At 35.4% G+C, this 23,575-nt stretch overlaps 1 protein-coding gene across 1 annotated transcript; it reads right to left on the bottom strand.

Moving 5' to 3' along the window:
* Positions 1–1,040: 1,040 nt before the first annotated feature.
* Positions 1,041–23,486, bottom strand: LOC126968625 (nose resistant to fluoxetine protein 6-like). Its single transcript, XM_050813644.1, has 6 exons — positions 23,482–23,486; positions 22,104–22,366; positions 8,626–8,849; positions 7,259–7,473; positions 4,678–4,748; positions 1,041–1,105 (listed from the first exon to the last, which is right to left on the bottom strand). The coding sequence occupies exons 1-6, from the start codon at positions 23,484–23,486 to the stop codon at positions 1,041–1,043; spliced, it is 843 nt and encodes a 280-aa protein (XP_050669601.1).
* Positions 23,487–23,575: the final 89 nt, after the last annotated feature.

The raw sequence follows: 23,575 nt of genomic DNA, 5'->3' as shown, positions 1-23,575 counted from the left end.
ATTTAAAGAAATAAATATCATAACTGTTCAGCGTCAGTACATTTTTGAAAATTGAATATACGTTATCAAAAATCGTCACCTTTTTGCCCTTAATAGTGATTTTCATTATTATAACACTAGAAATAAGGGATTGCTTGTTACTAATTCTAGTAGGCTTCATAAGATACATAATAGCTTTAAGGATAAATGTATACACTGCTATGATATAGTCCTAGCCACTGTTCAGGCATTATCTATAAGTAATTAAATTTATTTTTTTTATAAAAAATGGCTCTGTCGTAAATCCTATTACTCCACTGCTGAATATCTAAATAATCCGACAGCCTGGGACTAGATTGTGTTTATTTTATAACGATAGAAATGACTGTACAATATTGTATATTTTTATTGAAAAGAGCGCAAAGAAAGAATGCTTGGAGAGTTTCATGCGCCGCTTCTTCTCTCTCAGAGCGCCATTTGTTTCCGAAGCGGTAGCAGTATCTATAATAGTTATTAGAAATGACATCAAAAAGAATTCTAAAGGAATCAATTTTGAGAAAATAAATGTCTTTTATGCCTTTTTTAACAAAATTTGAAAGATGCCATTGAGTGTCAAGATGCCACGCGTACAAGCATCTAATAATTGCCGTAATAAGAAAACTATTGTTCTTAGCGGTATCTAGTTGCAGCGCAGCGGAGATCAATCCTTAATCCAAGGTGTCTCATTTCTTTGACAATGGCTGCGTAAGTACCTCCAGTTAATTATATTTTAATTTAAATAACATCACATACATTGTGATGAAGGCTAAAAAATGTTAAAGGTTCGATATTTTATTTCATACTGACATTTCTTTAATAATCTTGTTGTTTACCATGACACGGTCGGGTCGGGTCATAATGGCAAGCTTGCTATTATCAATATTAAAAGAACATTGACTCTGCGTCGCATTGACCAACATGTAAATGGTACTATGTAAACTTTAAAGGTAAGCAACAGTCCCAGGTTCCGGGCTCGTTCCTGGTTTAATTATAGTATTTCTGAAGGTCACCTAAAAATAAATCTACATATCTTTGTATACAAAAGTTTCGTGTCTCGTTGTTTGTCCGCGATATTCTCCTGTAGGTACTACTGAACCGATTTTAACACGCATCGACCATTAATAATCGACAAAAATCCCCTTAAAGTCTCGCCAAGTATCGGAATACTGGGTCTCAAAATCTTGAGCGATTGCCAATTCCGTGGTCATTTGGAGGGCAAAGTCAAATTGGTTTCGAAGAAGCTGCGCGTCATAAAAAGAGCATAGCAATACTTTAAGCCGTCCCACATTCTAGCGCTGTACAAAGCGCAGGTCCGGACACATATGGAGTATCTATCATCTCTGGTCTGTATCAGGTCGATCAAAATAATAATAATATTGACACACTTTTAAACATATTATCTTGCTCCAAACTAGGCATATCCTGTACTATGCCTACAAGACAACGAAATATATAATAAAATATACACACTCAAACATACATAAATACACATAAACATCCATGAACTGGAAATAAACGCACCGACCGTGATTCGAACCCGGGACCTCTAGCGCTGTAGGCAGGGTCTCTAACCCCTGGTCTATTATTGGTCGTCAAATTAAGTTATGTAAGTAATAATAAAGTCGTTATAATTTTCTAAACACTTTTATGATTATCACACTTGTAAATACTGTATACACATTTAATCAAATTTTACGATATAGAATTTCATATATTATTTTTTTATTATAATTCTGATGTCATATTTAAATATTTACAGAAGGTTGGTGTGAAGGGTAGAAAGACAGGGGTCATTCTTGGACCATTCCACTTCTTAATTTCTAAACTATCTACTAAACCCTGTAGAAAAAAAGAATGATAATCTCACCATATTATCAGTATCCACGTAGTTGCCGAGCATTAGTAGACTGAGCCACCAGTTCTTCCTGCACTGCATCGTGTCCTGGGCCACCGCTCTGTTCCAGAGAGGACCGGACCCGGTGTACGGGTACACGGCGCTCACATAAAATATAACCAACGCGTATGCTACCACTAATCTGAAATAAATTATTACGTGAACGTTGTATATTTGATCTGATACATTTGATTTTTTGTTCGTTTTCTGTTTGTTTGTTCATTTCGTAACGTATTTAAATTATATCTTGCTGTACAAAAAGATGTTCCCATGTATGTTTGATGTGCTAGGACTCTCTGAGCACAAATTCCAGAAATATATTAAAGCCTCTTTGATGAAGAAGGCTTACTGTAGTGTAGTAGATTATATAGAGGATAATGATGCAGGGTTCTTGTCTGGTACTGCGCAGGCAACCTAACATTATCTTTATATATATAAATCCTGCAGTGTCCTGATGTTTGTTTCCAGTGAACTCCTAATCTAAAGAACGGACTTTAATAGGGATTATTTAATGGAGTGCTGTTTAGTCCAACTTGAGAAATTTTATTTCGATTTGGGACTCATTGTTATTTTTATTTTCAATATTTGTTTTGTATGGATATATTTTATATGAGAGAATTTATTGACGCACGGTTTGAATGTTCCGCTGCGAAACAATTTCATTATAATAACAGGAGCATAAACAAGGGGGTACAATTTCATAAAAAACAGTATTTTATTTATTATGTACAGAACAACGTCTGTCGGGTCAGCTAGTATAATACTAAATAGGCTTACTTGTTATATGATTTAAAAGATGCGATGGGAGTTTCTTATCAGTTCTTCTCCCTTCATCCTTATAGCTTCATGACGTTTACCAAGTGTTGTTGCAATATGTTAATTACTTACCTAATATATCTTCTCAAAAACAGCAATAGAAGGTTAATGTTCACTTTCAACCTTCTAATATTTAGCGCTGTCAAAAGCCCTGAGAGCACGAAGAAGGTGTCAACGGCGAGGTCTTCGTGTAGGAATAACAAACCCAACACAGAAGAAGCTTTCTGAAACAAATTAGTTACAGCAATGGTGTAGTGGAAAGCCTTGGTATGGCCGCGAAACAATAATGTGTAAGCATTACTGTGTTTCGGTCAAAAGGGCGCCGTAGCTAGTGAAATTACTAGGCAAATGAGAATTAACATCTTATGTCTAAAGGCGATGAGCGCAATTATAGTGCCACTCAGAGTTTTTTGCTTTTCAAGTATTCTTAAAAAGCAAAAAACTGCATTGTATTGGGAAGGGCGTATCAACTACCATCAGTTGAACGTCCTGCTCGTCTCGTCCCTTATTGACATAAAAAATGTATCTTGAAATTTTTATTTAAGAACTTGTGTTAATTAATAGGGGTTGATTTTGATATCTCTCGATAACGAAATTCGATTTCGGGGTCGACAACCCCGAAATCGAATTTCGTTGTTAACCTCTAACACCAGACCACTTTGAGGATCTGAGGACTTAGAGAGTAAGTATTTGAACATCTACCAATTCGACCCTGTAAATAGTAAAATGGTTTTAAAGTGAATTATACCTTGTCAATTAAATATCCATCGCTGGTAGGTCCTCCGTTTGACATGCCGATTTGATGGCAGATTACAATCAGACACATATTTAAAAATCTGATTCCATACAATATTTCAAGGCCATCTGTCTTTACTGTTAAGATATCTCTAGCATTTTCTTGAAGATCCCACGCTTTTGTAAAAGGAGTTTCTAAAATGATTTCGAAAATGTTAATGCTTTTGACGATTCAGTGATGACTTTACTGTCAGTTTTTGTTTTTAAAGTAACACATTATTTTAAATTAGTCTGCAACCACTTCTCACACAACTCTAAAAAAGTTAGCTTCCTACGGTCCGTTTTCCGAACGTGTTTGCACACGCAATATGCGACCAATTGTGTTCTGTCACATCACACATTTTACCACTTTGGAAGTGTCTCTCGCGAAAACTATTTAGTTTAGAAAGACCTAGTTTTTGAAGACCTATCCATAGATAAAAGACAAAAATTCACAGTTTTTAAAATAGTCTATTACTTGGGTCTCACAAGATCACTAATGTGGAAGTTCTGCGTCGTGTCAACAATCAAAACCATCAAGATGAGGAAAGTTGCATATTTGGAGCACTTACTCAGGCACGAGAGGTATGAACTCCTACAACTCACCGGAAAGTTGCCTGAAAAAGAGGTGTAGGTTGCAGAAAAAGTCTTGGCTGCGCATCATCCGAGAGTGGACAGGAATCGCGAGTGCGGCAGAACTATTTCGCCTCGCGAAGAACAAAAGGTTTAATTTACAAACCTGACTGCAAACCTTGGCTTTAATCGGAGAGGCACGCGAGAAGAAGAAGAACAGTCCTAAATCTGACGTTCTCATGTAACGCTAAGCTCGAGTAAACGATACGACACGGGAACCTTCAAAAAAAGCGCGTATACCTTTTTTAAAGGCCGGCAACGCTCCTGTGATTCCTCTGGTGTTTCAAGTGAAGGTGGGTGGCGGTGATCACTTAACACCAGATGATTTGTTCGCTCACACATTGTCCTCCTTTTCCATTAAAAAATATCTGAGAATTTTTTTCTTTAGTTATGGGAATGTGTAAAACAAAGGAACATAATTTTTCCTTAGTATGTACCTAGTTATAACTTGTCTGCAGTGAGAATAAAGACCTAACCCAACAATTTCCGCGGCTCTGGACTCATGAGAAAATAAGTATTAAAAACAATGCAAAATAACTTACTTAAGTAGGAGCCCTTTCTATTCAAAAATGTGCACACAAGGGTAATTGCTGCTAAAAAGCTGAACAGCACCCTGAAAATACATAAATTATTAGAAAATTAAAAAAAAAGTGAGCGGCACAGGGACGTCGCCAGTAACAAAGTTCCAAAGTTCATCATCGGCTGAAATCTGAATTTTGTCAATGTAATTTATAAACTCTTTTAGTTTTTAATGAATTAACTCCAATATGACATTCTGAGTGATATGTCTCCACCATGCTAAAAGTAGCAAGTAGCAGAAAAGGTTCTCTGTTTTCCACTCTCTCTATGTCATCTGCATGTATAATTTTTGCTTTTCTATATTATACATTTGATTTGCAAATGAAAATGCAAATCATTTTATTCCAAATTCGTTCCGATTTTTAAAGTTCGAAATTTCATGATAACTAAGAAATTAAGAATAATAAAGTTTAAAATTAAGAAAAAGGAAATTTGTTTTACCGAAAACTGTAAATGTTTATGGTTAATTTGTTTTTCGATTTTCATAAAGGCATAAAAGGCATTTATTTTCTCAAAATTGATTCCTTTAAATTCTTTTTGATGTCATTTCTAATAACTACTAGATACTACTACCGCTTCGGAAACAAATGGCGCTCTGAGAGAGAAGAAGCGGCGCAAGAAACTCTCCCAGAATTCTTTTTTTGCGCTCTTTTCAATAAAAATATACAATATTGTACAGTAATTTCTATCGCTATAAAATAATCACAATCTAGTCCCAGGCTGTCCGAACATTTAGATATTCAGCAGTGGAGTAATAGGATTTACGACAGAGCAATTTTTTTATAAAACATTTAAATTTGTTTTATAGATAATGCCCGGAACTTTATTATAGAAGTGTATACATTTACCATTAAAGCTATTATGTATCTTATGAAGCCTACTAGAATTAGTTACAAGCAATCCCTTATTTCTAGTGTTGTAATATACATAAGTTTGATGAATTTACATGCTCGATCTGCAAAAAATCGAGACAGACAATGAAGATATAAACTAAAAAATACAGAACTTAATTGACATTTTTATATCTAAAATAATAAATATTTTATAATCGTTTATTATTAGCTATCGCGTATTTTTTTTTTGTAAGTAAATTAAATATGCCAAGCAAAATTATTATGCATCAAAAATCAATATTAATTATTCACACATCGATATATTAGATTGTGACGATGTCTACAAAAGGCGATATCTCCCTAGCGTCGAGATAATATGCCAGTGGATACTCCATAGGGACTGCCGTTTCCGCCTCTCTCTTCCCCAAGGGAAGGTCGCCTTCGATGAAGGCTTAGAGGGCACTAGCCCAAAGCCAACCTCAGGTGGTGTTTAACGGTTTAGTGGGTAGGAGCTTAGGTTTAACGTGAGTCCCACATAACCAACGCAGACTTAGGCTGCGTTAGTAAGCATGAGCATTTACCACCTCTCTCCCGTTGTTATCCCGGAGGGTAGCCCATTCCATTTGTCTGGGCACAAAAAAAAAGTCTCCACACATTTCCTCTGCTGCAACCGTTGACGAGTTAGGGCGTGAAAGCCCAATTTCTGTTCGAATATTAGTCATTATGTTATTTGAAAATTATTTTTAGAAGCTTAGCTAATTTTTCTATTTATTTTTACAGTTAATTATTTAGAATGGTGGTATTAAAATTTGTTATAAAAAATCCATTTTGATCTTATTTCCAAGACTATATATATATATACTATACAAGTACACAGTAAACAGTTAAACTAACTATACAGTAAATAGAAGTTATCGAACTTTGGAATTAAGTACATAAAAGCATCAAACAGTATTTCGAATTCCATGGATATATATGGGTAAGAAACAGAAAAAGAAGAATTGTCGGATAAAAAAGCTGGCTGTTTTCGGAAGATCAAGGATATGCGGATATACAACCAGAACTATTTACATTTATTATCGATTCGATCCATGGACTTACAATATACTAGTGCACACACAAACATAGCGTGCAGAAGAGAAGAACATCTCTAACAGAGACTATAACCAATTTTGATTAACAAGTCGTAAACAGTCAGCCACGCTTGGCAATAGGTCCATTGAATATTAAACTACTCGTTTTTTTATTCAAAATAAGGGACGAGACGAGGAGGACGTTCAGCTGATGGTAAGTGATACGCCTTATCCATTACAATGCAGTGCCGCTCAGGATTATTGAAAAACCCGAAAATTCTGAGCGACACTACAAATGCGCTGCGTTCGTCACCTTGACACATAAGATGTTAAGTCTCATTTGCCCAGTAATTTCACTAGCTACGGCGCCCTTCAGACCGTAACACAATAATGCTTACACATTACTGCTTCACGGCAGAAATAGGCGCCGTTGTGGTACCCATAATCTAGCCGGCTTCCTGTACAAAGGAGCCTCACACTGGTAAAGACTACTACTAGTAACTAAAACACACATTGTCAAATCAAAATTGATCATGCATTCAATCGTAGTGTTACATAGCTCTAGTTAAGTATGTATAAATTTACGATTCGATCAATCGATTGACTAAATTTCTATTAACATTAAAAGTACTACTCACATAAAAGCATAAAACTGAATGTCATATTCCCTGTCTTCACCTGCCTTCTGACATTGATCTGGTACAGCAACGTTTGCCTTGAGACCAGCAGTTCCCAGGTGACTGTGTGCCAATAGAATACCCATCAGGCGGACTACGGAATTTCTGTGGCAAACCGCAGGAACACAGACACCCCATGTTAACTGATTTAGGGGACGCCGGAAAATGGATTCGTGCTGTTGACAAATAAAATTTAATTATTCATTATTACTTACTTCTGTTATACAACTTAGGTACAATTGACATTCTTATTCAATTTAATGATAGACTTAGCCACATAACTTGGGCATTTGATGAAGCAACTTGACGACCGATATAGCCCAATGGCTGGTGACCCTTACTACTAAGCTAAAGGTCCCGGGTTCGAATCCCGGTAGGTGCAATCATTTATATGATGAATATGGATGTTTGTTTCCGAGTCATGGATGTTTATATGTATTTATGTATGTTTATGTAAGTATATTGTAGTAAATATATCGTTGTCTTGTACCGATAGTACAGGCTATGCCTAGTTTGGGGCAAGATAATTTGTGTAACAGTGTGTAAATATTATTATTATTATTTAGTTTTATAATTAAACTACCAACCAGCCCTGGTTTGCACAAGTTACGAGCCAAAAATAATATTATATTAGGTATGGTATTATTAAATCTGAATTAAACAATTTTAATTTTGATGAAACTCTTCATATGGTTTTTTTTATTCTCACTGAAATGTCATTAGTTTCGGTATTGTAGAGGAGTTACAGAAACCAATCCTTAATCGAAGCCTACAAGGTAATTTTTCTTTCATAAACTTTAATTTCGGATCGGATAAATAAGAGTTTTTTCTTAGATATATTTCACCAGCAGTAGATAATATCATAGTCACGGAATAAGATACAATATTCATTGGCTATGTTTCAACACACAAAATATCAAAAAAGCGGTCAAAATATATCAAAAAAACTCCTTATAAAAGTGTTTTTGAGTCCGTATCATTATATCTGCTAAAATCTGTTGTTATGGAAATGTGTAAAATAAAAGAAGATATTTTTTTGCCCTGACTTATAAGAAAATACATACTCAATCAAGAAAATTTATTGAAATAGGCGTTACTTTGCGGAAAGCCATAATTATTAAAATGATTTGAGTTTAGTCGAGACTGTCTTGTGCCAAATTTTAGCGAGACAACACGTCCTGAGGATGCCTGGTGTAGAGGCGAAACACGTGTCAAATTGTTTAAAGACAAATAGTGGCGGAACTAAAGAAAACTCAAATCATTTTAATACTCAATCTAAACTTGTCTGCTGTTAGTGATTAATTTTATATTAATTAATATTTGCTTACCTCAATAACATTAAGTGCTGACTGATAGGGATCATATGGGTCAGATATCCTTTTTTTGATTGGGTTGTCAGTTCTATGTAAAGTAATATCCGCAAGGCAATACTGCGTCCTCAGCTCTGGCCGATCGTTGTGCCACGGGGCATTCATGCACTCGTCAAAATTGCCAAGGTGAAAGCGACTTCCGAAGAGTAGACCTTGAGGTTCGGATGAAATGGCATCCCAATCTGGCAATTAAATTTTTCCATTTAATTTTAAATGATTCCTTAATTTTGCTCAGTTTTTGCATTTGAGCGAATAATTAAACATACTACTTTTTAAAGACTTTTTGATCAGGGTTATACCAGCAACCGCAACAGCAGCAGCAATTCCACTACCGGACGTTACGTTATTCCACAACCGCGCGTTTTTGCGAGAAACTTCTTGCCTCCCTTGATTTCCCGAACCGATACTACTTAAGGTGTTGCAAGTTTGGACTATAGCCTTACGCATCTCGCTACCTCTGGCTATACGACTTAGGGACCTACAAGCTTAGACCATAGTCTTACGCATCTCGCGACCCCTGGCTATACGACTTAGGGATCTACAAGCTTAATCTATAGTCTTACGTATCTCGCGACCCCTGGCTATACGACTTAGGGACCTACAAGCTTAGACCATAGTCTTACGCATCTCGCGACCCCTGGCTATACGACTTAGGGACCTACAAGCTTAGACCATAGTCTTACGCATCTCGCGACCCCTGGTTATACGACTTAGGGACCTACAAGCTTAGACCATAGTCTTACGCATCTCATGACCCCTACTTTTACGACTTAGGGTCCTGCAAGCTTAGACCCTAGTCTCACGCATCTGTTGACCCCTGGTTTTTTGACTAAGGGCAGGACCCTTAGCTAAGCTTAGACCAAAGTCACACAAACAGCAAAAATAAATATTATTTTATATTTTTTACAAACAAAAGCGATATCGATTATTACGTCCTTTAGAACATCACTAAAACTAGTCAGCCGTTGAGTTGTCAAAAAATTATCAAAAAATGGACCAAATATAAACTATTACATCCACATAGCTGCATAGGACATCTCTATTGGAAAACTGACGTAAAGTAATCGTTTTGTGGCCATCAGAAGAGTCGCTTAAGGAAATATAATATAAATAAAATTATTCTGTTAATATTTTTTATTTTATGGAATAGGAGGACAAACGAGCGTACAGGTCACTTGGTGTTAAGTGATAACCGCCGCCCACATTCTCTTGCAACACCAGAGGAATCACAGGAGCGTTGCTGGCCTATATTTAATGTTAGAAAATTTCTATAATATTGTAAAACTATAATTAACTTTTCATGGAACCTTATTATGACAGACATTCAAGTTATTACGGTAGCTGTGTGTCGTAGGTATTCATAAATAATGCAATCTCATAATTGTTTTTTATTCATTCATTATGATTCACGATATTATTACACCATACCGATATAATACTTTGTTTGTTTAAAAAGTACTCTTGTAGATAGGTACTAGGAAAAACGTCCTATTGTGAGTTCATAATATTACATTATTATCGCAGGAATTATATAGATGCTAATTAAATTTGCGTGTTCAATTCTAATTACACACTTCCTATTCTTTTTATTAGTAATATTGTGGTGATTCACAAGACTGTATGACTTTTCATATTTATTAGGCCCGTATTCTAAAGTGTCACAGATCAGGAATCTCTAGAGCGTCTGTTTGACTACTGACTGCCACACTTAACTTAAAAAAAAACTTTATTCAATTAGGCTTAAATTAAGCACTTTTGAATCGTCACTATAAATATTACTCATAACTTACTGAATCTACCATAAGTTCGGAAAAATTTGAGCTCGTGAGAAGAACATACAAGAAACTCAACGACTACTATATTCAATGATAATAGAATATTTTACAAGGGCTCTAATATACATAAATTACTTTGTAAGGTGCTGCATCCAATGATATCAAATATTATAAAAACGGAAAATAATAAACTGTATATCTTATCGTATATTGGATGCATCAAACTTTAGAGCTTGAATTCATTGGCCGTGTAAGGATGCTTCGTGGACATGATGTTCGTGATAGTAATAGAACAGTACTTTAACTTTATCCTAGAGAGACTGAATCGACGCACGCACACACATACGACGTACACGACCGCTATGCAATCTTGGGAAGACAAAACAATTTTTTTTTATTCAGTAAGAAACAAACAGTTCTTTTTAAAAAAAAAATACATTACAGACTAATTGTTTCCATAAACTTTTAGTTTCCTATATGAAATACAATTTATTTATATTAAAGGCGCAGTTACATAAATCAAATGAATTATTTATACTTAATAAGTGATTTTGCACGAAAAATAAACTTAAACATAAAATATCAAATATATGTAAATACAATGATGTTAATCTTATTGAAATAATCAGATACAAAAAGCTTCAAATTTAATTTGAATTTAAACAAAGAGGAACTTAATAAATCTATACTAGAAAATTTATCATTATACAGTTTAGTAGACCGCTTAATAAAACAGTTATTGGCATAACAAGTTCTACGTTTAAAAGTAGAGAACAAGGATTTTTAACGACAAATTCGTTCACGAATACGAGGAATTCTAAAAGTTATTTTATGTAACATTGAAGGGGCACCAAATAAGTTACTAATAAGTTTATATAAAATAAAATTGAGTGGCATGCCGAACGCCGTCGAGACTGGTCGCTGTCCGAGTAAAATTAGCTGCACCACGCTTTTCGATTTATAAATTTTTGTGTACGTACCAACCCTAGCGCTATGTTTTATCGTAGGTATACTTTTGAAAGAGACCGCTGTGTTACGCTACTGTCCTATTTTTTGTTTTTTTTTTATTTTTATGGAATAGGATGACAAACCAGCGTACGGGTCACCTGGTGTTAAGTGATCACCGCCGCCCACATTCTCTTGCAACACCAGAGGAATCACAAGAGCGTTGCCGGCCTTTAAGGAAGGTGTACGCACTTTTTTTAAAGTTACCCATGTCGTATCGTCCCGGAAACACCGCACAAGGTAGCTCATTCCACAGCGTTGTAGTACGCGGAAGAAAGCTCCTTGAAAACCGCACTGTGGAGGACCGCCACACATCCAGATGGTGGGGATGATATCGTAACTTGTGGCGAGTCGTGCGAAGGTGGAATTCGGTGGCAGGAATCAGGTTAAACAGCTCTTCGGAACACTCCCTACTACTTGTATTGTGACATAATTGAGTGATCTTGCACAATAGCGGCTGTTCACGTCTTCAGAATCAGAATATCTTTATTCAATAAAATCTCGAGAATCACATTGAATCGTCACACAATGAAGTATTCTAATATACAAAAATACAAAGTTGTATCCTTACTTATACTATTGCGCTATATTTTACAAAACTAGTCTTAACTTTACCCCGCTTTACTATAACTTGGCATTTATAAAACCATCTATTCTATAAAGGCATAAAAGGCATTTATTTTCTCAAAATTGAAATTCCTTTAGAATTCTTTTTGATGACATTTTTAATATACTAGATACTACTACCGCTTCGGAAACAAATGGCGCTTTGAGAGAGAAGAAACGGCGCAAGAAACTCTCCCAGCATTCTTTTTTGCGCTCTTTTCAATAAAAATATACAATATTATACAGCCATTTCTATCACTATGAAATAATCATAATCTAGTCCCAGGCTGTCCGATCACTTAGATATTCACTTAAACTTGGGTGTTGATCTTTATCTAACAAATGTATATGTGTTGTGCTGGAGCAGTGGCACATATTATTATTATTTTTTATGAAAGATTCAAAGCGTTAAGCTGTAATAGGCTACGCACAGAGTTTCCCATAAAATAATCGTTAACTTTTTCTTATCGGTATTTTGGAATCAAAAATTCATTCATGTATCTTGTATTATTGCTAACATCCGGACGACCGAGCCTTGCTCGGATTTTTAAGAATGTACAAAACTTGAACAAAAAAAAACTAATAGGACATCTCAGTGCGATCCGGGGTCTTCTACTTTCCGGATCAACCAATGTCCCATATGAGCTATTGTAGTCTTGTATATAGTGGCGAAATTTACCTTTGTATTCCAATGTTATTGTAGCTGTTTCTCATTAAAACATGGATAAAACTAAATTTCTTACATCGAAACCTATAATATTATAATAACATGTAACGATAACAATAACGATTATATATAACGATAAAATTAATACAAAACAAAAGTTATTGAGTACAGTAGCTGCATCATCCACACACACCGTAAATAAATAAAGGTATTTTGTGAGCATTTATAAGGGATTAAATATAAAATATATAAATATCTTAATATATATAAATTACGTGACACCTTGTTTGTCCGAGATGGACTCCTAAACTAATGAACGGATTTAAATGGGGATTACTTCATCGAGTGCAGTTTGGTCCAACTTGAGAGATAGGATAGTTTTTATTTCGATTTGGAACCCAAATTATTTTTATTTTCAATATTTGTTTCGTATTGACATATTTTCTATGAGAGAATTACGTGACGCACGGTTTGACAGTTCCGCTGTGAAACAATTTCATTATAACAACAGGGAGCATTTTTTACGAAATATTTTCTGATGTTTTGAAATATTATTGGCAAATTCCTATACAACAGTATTTCTTTTTACTATCCACAGAACAACGTCTGTCGAGTCAGCTAGTATATATATATATATATATATATATATTTATAAGATATATATATATATATATATATAAGAATCTGAAGTCGAGCCTCCGGCAACAGGATCATCTTGCCATCACAAGCAGCGACCTTTCACGAGCATGACGCATGAGCCAGCCATCGCCTCCCTCAACCACATTCCAGGGAAAGGGACGTCCCGTCCCATGTCGCCGCCACAAGCAGTGACATTAAAGCGAGCATGATGAAGAATCGTGCGAAGTATAAATGATGATTCTAACAACTTATCTTAATAAAAGTAATTTTACTATTTTAGTTTTTTTATTTGTATACCTTGTACTAAGAAGAAAGTAAAACTTTATATAGTGTTAGTATATTAATTTCCTGGATTCAATATAAAATTTTGTTATCTTCCTGAATAAATTACATATTATACATTATTTACATACCATAAGCATTTATTTCTACCGAATATTTGTAGACTGTGGCACAATCGTAATCGTTATGTGTGGCACATCAGTAAGGGGGCGGTACCCGTCCATGAAGTTCAATATTATTTGTATGAAATTTTAACACAATACGAAACTTCATGGGCATGAGCTGTCAAAAAACTATTAATAAAATGGACAAAGTATAGCTACAAAACAGTGTGACCTTTTCACCAACAAGATTTAAGTTCATACAGAAGTCATCGGCAATTTTTTTTATAAAATAATTTTGAAACTATTTAGATAGAGCTCATGTTAAAATAATAAGAACATCATCATCAAAGGGCAGAGAGAGAAAGGGAGAGTCAAACATATAATCAAATACCTCTCAATTCAATGGCACACGAGTATCAAAAATAATATTAACTGACTTATGGCTAGTGTGAAACATCATGGTCTTGCTTAAGTAATAAACCTTGCCTGTTGTCATGCGGTTGCCTAACAACAAGAGGCTCTCTCTAAATAGATAGACTGTGATAGCTATGAAAACGTTAAAAAATAGCGGTGAACTATTAACCTCTATTTGCAGCAAACGCACGCACACTAAAACAAAGTGACTGACGTATCGGGAGCATAAGACGTGGCTGTCATGTACACTTAAAAAAATCAACCTGGCCTGTTGTGATGTGTTGCTAGCAAGAGGCTCTATCTAGACGTATAAATTATCTAAGCCTTAAACCAATATAATTTAAGAGTGAAAAATAAGTTTTGCTCTACGTTTTGACCTTTGTCGTAAATGGTAATTACTACGAAAATTAATTATTTATTAATTTTACGTATATCCATTGCTTTTTAAAATGTTATTTAACATGATCTTAACAAAAACATGTTCTTTTTTCAAATTTCTTAATTTGCTTATCTACTTATTATAGCAATTTATAATTAAGCCTTATATATGTAGGTCTCAGAAACTTATTTCTACAACCTTATCTACGTGTTGGGGGATAAAACTTTATTATGCTTAAAACTAATACATATGGATTGGAAAATCTAGGAAACTGGGAAAACCTGTATATTTGCTATCATCCTGATCTTAGCTGTTAAGTCGTAGGTATTTATCACCGGACAGTTAATGCGAGATTCATGTAATATTTATGAGTACATAATGTAACGTAAATACTATAACTACATTAATAATAACTACATTAATAATAACTACATTAATAATAACTACATTAATAATAACTACATTAATTGTAACGCAATTAATGTAGTGATTATCAGAATTTTATCGACATTCCTAAAGAAATTCTCATCGATATATTATAATTTGTACTACGCACTAGTATTCGCGATATAATTATGAGTTATATTATGTAAATTTAAACAAAATGGTCAAATTGATTCAAGATTTTCACACAAAAATAGAAAAGACAAGAAATTTTGGGGTTCCCCATACTTACAACTGAAACTCAAAAGTTTTTTGACATTTGTGTCACAATATCTATGGATATCGAGGTTTCTAATATCATTTTTTTCTAAAATGAACAGTTTGCGCGAATGACATTTCCAAAGTGCTAAAATGTCCCCCCCCCCCCCTCCCTGTAACTTCATAAGAGAATGATAAAATTAAAAGAATATATGATGTAAATTACCATGCAAACTTTCACCGAAAGTTGGTTTGGAATCAGGTTAAACAGCTCTTTGGAACACTCCCCGTAATAAATGCGGTAGAAGACACACAATGAAGCGACGTCTCTACGCAACGCCAAGTGATCCAGCCGTTCACAGAGCACTGAGTCCCCGACAATTCGAGCTGCTCTACGTTGCACGCGGTCAAATGGATCGAGCAGATACTGGGGTGCACCAGACCAGAGATCACAGCAATACTCCATGTGTGGCCGGACCTGCGCCTTGTAGAGCGCTAGAATGTGGGCCGGCTTGAAGTATTGCCGTGCTCTATTGATGACGCCCAGCTTCTTCGAAGCCAATTTGGCTTTGCCCTCCAGATGGCCACGGAATTGGCAATCGCTCGAGATTTCGAGACCCAGTATTCCGATACTAGGCGCGGCTTTAAGAGAAGTGTTCTCGAAGAGCGGTGATACGACAAATGGGGTTTTTTTAGTGGTAAACGCAAAACTTGAGTCTTCTGGGGGTTAAATTGGACAAGGTTCAATTTACCCCATTCCGCGACCTTCACGAGAGAGGACTCGATAGAAGACACAAGTTTCTCCCGGCACTGGTCGACGATTTCCCGAGAGAGACCTGCATGGCCCGTGTATACGGCATCACCAGTGCTGTCATCTGCATAGCAATGCATGTTGGAGGTGTCCAACATATCATTGATATGCAGAAGAAACAGCGTAGGAGATAGCACACAGCCTTGGGGCACTCCAGCATTCACGGGCTTCGGGTTCGAGCAATACCCGTCGACAACGACCTGTATGCTACGCCCAGTGAGGAAGCTGGAGGTCCACTTGCACAAGCTCTCGGGAAGCCCAAATGATGGAAGTTTTGAGAGGAGCGCCTTGTGCCATACACGATCAAAGGCCTTCGCTATATCCAGGCTAACTGCCAGGCCTTCCCCCTTGCTTTCAATAGCCGCCGCCCATCTATGTGTATGTTATGTTACTTGCCGCTACGGAACCCTTCATGGGCAAGTCCGACTCGCACTTGGCCGCTTTTTTGTTATTTGGTAAAGTTCTTGTGATAGACATCGTCATGCTGGCTTAATGCCACTGCTTATGGCGGCAACGTGGGGCGGGTGGTTCCCTTCCCTAAAATAATATGGTCGAAGGATGCGATGGCTGGTCCATGCGTCATGCTCGTGAATGGGCGTTACTTGTGGTGGCTGGATAATCCCGTTACCGGGAAGTCTGCTTCATGCTTTTTTCACTTCTTTTTCTTTATTTTTTTATTAAAGTTATTATATTTTTATATAATATAATAATAAAATGATCGCATAATGCCTTTATTTATTTACGGTATGTGTGGCTTTATGCTTGTACTGTAACTCAATAACAGTTGTAACTCATCAATTAACATTACAGGTGGATTCTAGGGATTTATATAGTTTGTAGTAACTTTATACGTGGTGCATAATAATAATGATATGTATCCTATTACCTTTTGCTACAATAGACAACCAAGTCCTACTTCTGCCATATGGTATTTTAGCCGATGAGAAGTTGTGGATCAAGCAAGCCCTCTCGACCAAAAGTCGTCTTTCTCTAAAATGCAAAAGCAATAAGGCGCTATCTCCACGAGATAATTGCGATGAGGGTAATCTCCACGAACGAGCGATTATACCGCCAGAGGATCGCCACAACTCGAGACCGAATCGCCGTATTTCCTTGACGATGCGTTGTGCTTTTTTTTTTGAAGTTCAGGGTGTCAGACGAGAACGAAGTAAGTAATGTCTCAGTCACTAAAATAATTCTTTATTATGGATGTACTGTTCTTGGTGCTTGTGAAAGTAGGCTGGTGAATATGGAGTTATTGTATTTTCCTAGTGGGAGGCTCTTTTGCCCAGGATGCCGGCTAGATAATGGGTACCACAACGGTGCCTATTTCTGCCGTGAGGCAGTAATGCGTAAACATTAATGTGTTTCATTCTGAAGGCGCCGTAGCGCCGACGAGTGCAATTGTAGAGCGCCTCAGAATTTTTGGATTTTTCAAGAATCCACGCATTACAATGTAGTGCCACTCAGACACTACATTGTATTGCGCAGGGCGTATAAATAACCACCAGTCCTGCTCGTCTTGTCCCTAACAGTATTTTAAGAACGCTGTGTTTAAAAAAAGAAATAAGAATGCGTTGTAAGTATCCTGTGTTACAACGTCGACAAAGTCATGAACATTTCCATGTGAATTATGAAAAATATTGAAATCATCCAGATTGGATTGAGGATGAACATTTAAAACCAATTATATGTGTCATTTATTTGTCTACTTTATTGGAGACAAAAACAGGAACAAAAGATTAAATACACATTCAAATTATAACTAACTAAAATGATTACAATAATTATAGTTCCCTTGGAACGTCTCACTGAGAACATTGATGTTAAAGATAAAAGCGACATCTGCTTAGGTACAATGAAAGTTATTCGCAGCAAAGGTAAGTCTAACTTAATAAAAGTAAGCTACATCTTTGTAAATCTTAAACTTATTTATTTACAATTAGGTAGAATAACAGATACCAGGATGTAACAATCATCTAATAAAAGTTAGCACAGATACAGTGTGTGATCCTGAGATCCAATTAAAGTTGTACACATCATTCATCAAATACAGTAAGTGGACAGAACAGATGATTTTGCAAACAAAAGCTGCAATATAATCATTATGAACAGTGATTTTAGATAGGCATATCTATGTTGTTTAGAAGAACATAGATATGTTGTTGTTACAGAAAACACACTGGCCTCCAAAGAGAATTTAATTTTGTACATAAAAACTTCAATAACAAAACCATTCCTTTTTGAAAGTAGACGTTTCCGAATTATAATTTTACCATTCACATTTTTCTTTCTGTTTTAAATTTTTTTCAAGATCGATGGGTCTTGTTTTAAAAATTTATGCTAAAAAGCACATAGCATTTGGAGTCCAGAAAGAGTCCAGAAAGTAGAGTACAGAAAGAGTCGAATACGGTGGAGCAGTGTACATGTATGGGCTGGCATATCTTCAGAAGGTCACACAGAGCTAGTAGCCATAGAAAATGGCACCCTCACTGGGCAAAGATATGCTCAAGAGATTCTCAATGAGTATGTAGGGCCGTATTTAGCAAATATGGGTGATGGATCGATGCTGATGCGTGATAATGCCCGGCCACACACGGCTCATATCGTACAAGAGTATATTCAGGAGGTCGGTATCAGCGTGATGGCTTGGCCATCAAGAAGTCCTGATTTCAACCCGATTGAACACGCCTAGGATGAGCTTGGGAGGCTAGTCAGAAATCGCAGACCACCACCTACTACCCTCAGGGCACTGAAGCAGGCCCTGGTAGAAGAATGGGAGAATATTCCCCAACATCGGCTCCGAAACCTAGTGTTCAGAATGCCAAATCGGCTCGAAGCTGTAATCAGAGCTCGAGGAGGCAATACCAGTTATTAAAAATTAAATAACATGTAATACATTTTAGTTGAATTTTTTTACACTAAACTAAAAATGTCTATTTTCATTGTTTTATCTTTTTTAAGTTAAAAATATTACTAATGTATAATTTTAGTTTCTAAGCCTATAAAATTTGCAACAAAACGTTTTTAATCTTAAATCTCTACCTTCTATAGTTAAGAAAAAAAATTAATTTGAAAAGTGTAATACTTACTTTTGCAGGCCAGTGTATATTTATTATTATTATTATTACAAGGAAACATAACAAACACATCACAAGAACTGAACAATATAGGAAAGAGATACAAAATATAAATATAGATGCGTCCTAACACATGTTTCACAAATACAATAATAACAAAAAGAAAAATCAAAGGTCACAAAACGCAAACATTCACAGAAGTAACTAATTTGATTATGCGCATTGATACAAAAGATGTAGACTAATGAAATTAATTAAAGAGAAGAAATGAAAATATTATTACTTTTAAAATATTTGTGAAATTTGTATTACTGAGAACTTGTTGTCATTTTTGAACTGTAGTGGTGTCTAGGTTTTTTTTTTGAAAATAAGTGACGAGACGTGCAGGACTTTCAGCTGATGGTAATTGATACGCCATGCCCATTACAATGCAGTGCCGCTCAGAATTGAAAAACCCAAAAATTCTGAGCGGCACTACGGTTGCGCTCGTCACCTTTTGTGGAAGATACAGAAATGTAGTACTTTCAAGTGCTATATATTTTTTTCAGAAATATAGTAGTCGGGCCTCTTATACAGTAGGATACTATATTATACTAGCTGATCCAGCAAACGTTGTATTGCTGATATTAAAATCGCGATACAAAAGTAACTGTTGATCGTAGATGGGTGAAAATTTGAAGTTGTATGTATGTTTTAATGCTGACTCATAATCAAACAAATTTAAAAAAAAATGCCAAAAGAATTAAAAAAAAAAATTGTGTGGACCACCCTTAATATTTAGGGGGATGAAAAATAGATGTTCTCCGATTCTCAGACCTACCCAATATGCACTCAAAATTTCATGAGAATCGGTGAGAATGAGAACACCATGACACGAGAATTTTATATATTAGATATTACGGTTGGGAACTCTAGGTGTAGTACTCGGTGGTATAAGTTATAACCGAGGTCGTATCGCGGTATACGACGCGAGTCGCGACTTACCTACCTTAATCATTTAACCATAACAATGTCTGTAATGGTTAAGTAAACTGCTTAACATAAGATAAAAATACTTGATACGCAATGTATTTAATTACAAAACGTATCATGTAGCTCCATTCAATAAGGATTAAATTGCGTCATATTATTATTTTTATTACGATTACAAAGATTGTACATTTCAAATTAATTCGATATTATATTACAAATGCTTAACTTGATGCTGCTGCTTCGAATATGTCGGTCTCACATCTTTGTGCCGTTTGGTGTCGAGACACTTGGCCCATGGGGTCCAGAGACGAGGAGAATTTACATAGTACTGACTTCTCGCCTCAATAAGGCTAGGTACTGACAACCCAAGCGCTGGTAGCTGTTTCGGTCAGCGGATCAGTCTCATCAACTATCCAACGTGGAAATACTGCCAGTACGCTTCCCCGAAATTATTGTTTTAATTAATTGTATTCATATCATTGTAAAAATAATTATAAGATTTGTTTTGTTTGAATACATTTTGGTACAATGCTTAACAACTAAGAGCTATATGCATAGTACATTATACTTGCTTTTACCCGCGACATTGTCCGCGTGGAATAGTTACAAATAATACACATACAAACCGCTCTTTCCGCTGCTGACAGCGCTCTTCTACGATACAGCGGATATCCCTTGTCATTGTGAACAGTCTCTTTAATAGTATTTCCCTGCGAACTTTAATCTCCTATTTCATTCCCATGTAGGTCAAAGTTTCGAAAAGGCTCGAACAAATACTTAAAAATTATTTCTTATCAAATGCCTAAGTTTTATGGTCATCTTCGATAATGACGAAATTCCATACAAACTTCTATCCTATCTCAACCCCTCCTTTTATTTTTTGCAATAAAAAGTAGCCTATGTCATTTTCCAAGCTCTAGTCTATATCAGTACTTATTTCATCAAAATCGATTCAGTGGTTTAGGTGTGTAAGCGTAACAAACAAACGTACATTCACATTTATAGTATTAGTAGGGATGTATACATAATATATCATCATCAAAATCATCATTTCAGCAGGAAGTCGTCCACTTCTGGACAAAGGCCTATTATATTTACTAAACAAAACATTGCATGAATAAGATACATTATAATAACGTAGAAATACATAAAAAAATACCGGCACAAACTTATTTGGAACATGAATAAAGTTTAGCGACTTTATTAAGATAACTGATTTTATAATTCAATTTATTTTAAAAGATTAGTCTAAAAAATCCATCATAATTAGGTGGAATTTTAGGAGGAAAACTTATTAATGTCAACAGCTGTGTTTGTAGTTTGGTAATTTTCCAATAAATTTAGGAAAGAGGTATTTTGATTAATATAAATATCGTTACCTCAATATATAGATATTTATATTAATATTTTAATTTACTTATTGATATTAAGGTATCTGAAAAATCTATGACCAGAAATCTAAATGGGTAAATAAAAAAAATATTTATAATAGAAAAAGTGCAAAAAATATTACGCAACTTTTGAGCATGGATTAAAAATTGTTTATAATATGAAAGTTGGTATTTTGGAATAAAATACAAAAAATGTTTAAATACTCATTTCGATTGATTCACTTTGACTTTTAATTTTACGGTGTGGATTTATATGTAACTACCTACTTCGCAAGACCTGATTTGTCCAAAAATTTGTCTTACATAAATGACTAAATTTTGATTTTAAATTTTAACGTTAAACGTCTCTAATCTAATCTCTTAGGAATTAAGCACAAAGCAATAGGTATTAAGACGTTAACCTTCTTGTTTCTTAAAATTACTCACCCCAAAATTACCTACGTCTCCAAAGGTAAACATTAAAATTTCAACCATCTGTTATTTTTAAAGTTTTACAAATATCCGATCTTAAACCATAATTCATTGACCACATGGATTCTCTTAGGCAAAGTCCCCGTTGAAATGTTTTAAATTTAAGATTGTTATTTCTTTGACTGTGTCAAGTAATGTACTTTCTATATATCTTTTATTTAAATAAAGAACTTTTAAAATGAAATCAAAATGACTCACCCCAAACAGCCCATAGTGTAAAATTCTGCAATGCTCTTAACCACAATACGGTTTGATCCAAGCATGGTTTTTCTTCTTCCGTCCAATTTTGATTTTTAAGAGCAAACAACACATCCTCCAAATATATATTACTACCATTAAATTGAAATGTTTTTTCTAAACCATTCCCTTTATTTGCACTGAGTTTATTTTCGGACGAATTACCGGCATCGTTTTGACCAATAGGCCTTGCACTGTCCCCATTTTTATTAGACAACAAAACACTGCAGTATATAAATACAACACATTGTAAAACAATAAAATATGTAATAATATTTTTCATGATAAACTCTTCGGGTCACAGCTCTTGGAAACTGAACCTGAGCAACGAAGGTCTTTCATTATAAAAGAATTTAATTGCATAATTAAGTCAGGCAATCGCAATACTCATCGATAATTATTCTAATGCGCAACAAAAAAAAACTTTTTTACTAGTGTGTTTAACACAATTTGTTTATGTCAGTACGTCGTATGATTGAATGATACATAAGATGCAATTATTTACGGGAGTAGGGCACTGGTTAAAGATTGCATTACGAGGAAATTGCGTATTGAAGACTGGTTAAGGTTGTTTTTACTTTCACTGAACGCAATGGTCCACATGCTAGATGCTGTTTGTGCAGTGCCTTTTGTCCTTGACTTGAAATGCAGATTGCGTATTTTGGACAACCTTGTCCATCTATTGGCCTGTCACTTAAAGGAATACCAACGCCATCCATTTTTTTTATGGAAAAGGAGGACAACGAGCATACGGAGCACCTGGTGTTAAATAATCACCGCCATCCATTTGTCTTGCAATACCAATGGACTCACAGGAGTGATGCCGGCCTTTTAGAAGGGCTACCCCTTTTTTTGAAGGTACCCATGACGTATCGTCCTTGAAAACTGCACTGCAGAGAACCGCCACCTTTAGATAGTGGGATGACAGATGAGAGGAATATTCCATCCAGAATTGGGCTTTGTAGGGCGCTATAAGAGTCGGCTTGAAGAATTGCATTGCTCTATTAATGACTTTATCAGCGGTTTCAAAAACTAGCTAGATAATGCTTTTAAATTAACCTTATTTATGGATATTATGACCTTTGCGTGGTCTTTCCAAGTCGATGCGATATGAACACCTTCGCAAAAAAAAAAACTCTAGACCATCGTGAGATTCCACTGGTGTCCTTTAACAACCGGTGACCCGTACGTTCTTATATCCCCCAAGAAAATATTACAATTTAAGCATGTTTAACCAATTTGCACCTGTAGGGTAATATCTCCTTGATTCACCTAGACACTTTGTCAGGCAAGTAACCATTTTTATCACGTCAACAAAATTTTGCTAAATTCCTATTACCACATCCCATTAATTAGTAATGACTATCTAAATCATGAGTCCTTGGTGCACTGATCAGGCTCGTATTAGTCCCTTTTCTTAATGCACATGATAA

Source organism: Leptidea sinapis, chromosome 16 (genome assembly GCF_905404315.1).
Source record: "Leptidea sinapis chromosome 16, ilLepSina1.1, whole genome shotgun sequence".
In the NCBI taxonomy this organism is placed as follows: domain Eukaryota; kingdom Metazoa; phylum Arthropoda; class Insecta; order Lepidoptera; family Pieridae; genus Leptidea; species Leptidea sinapis.
Note: the sequence above shows the minus strand (reverse complement) of the source record. Positions and strands in the feature narration are given on the sequence as shown.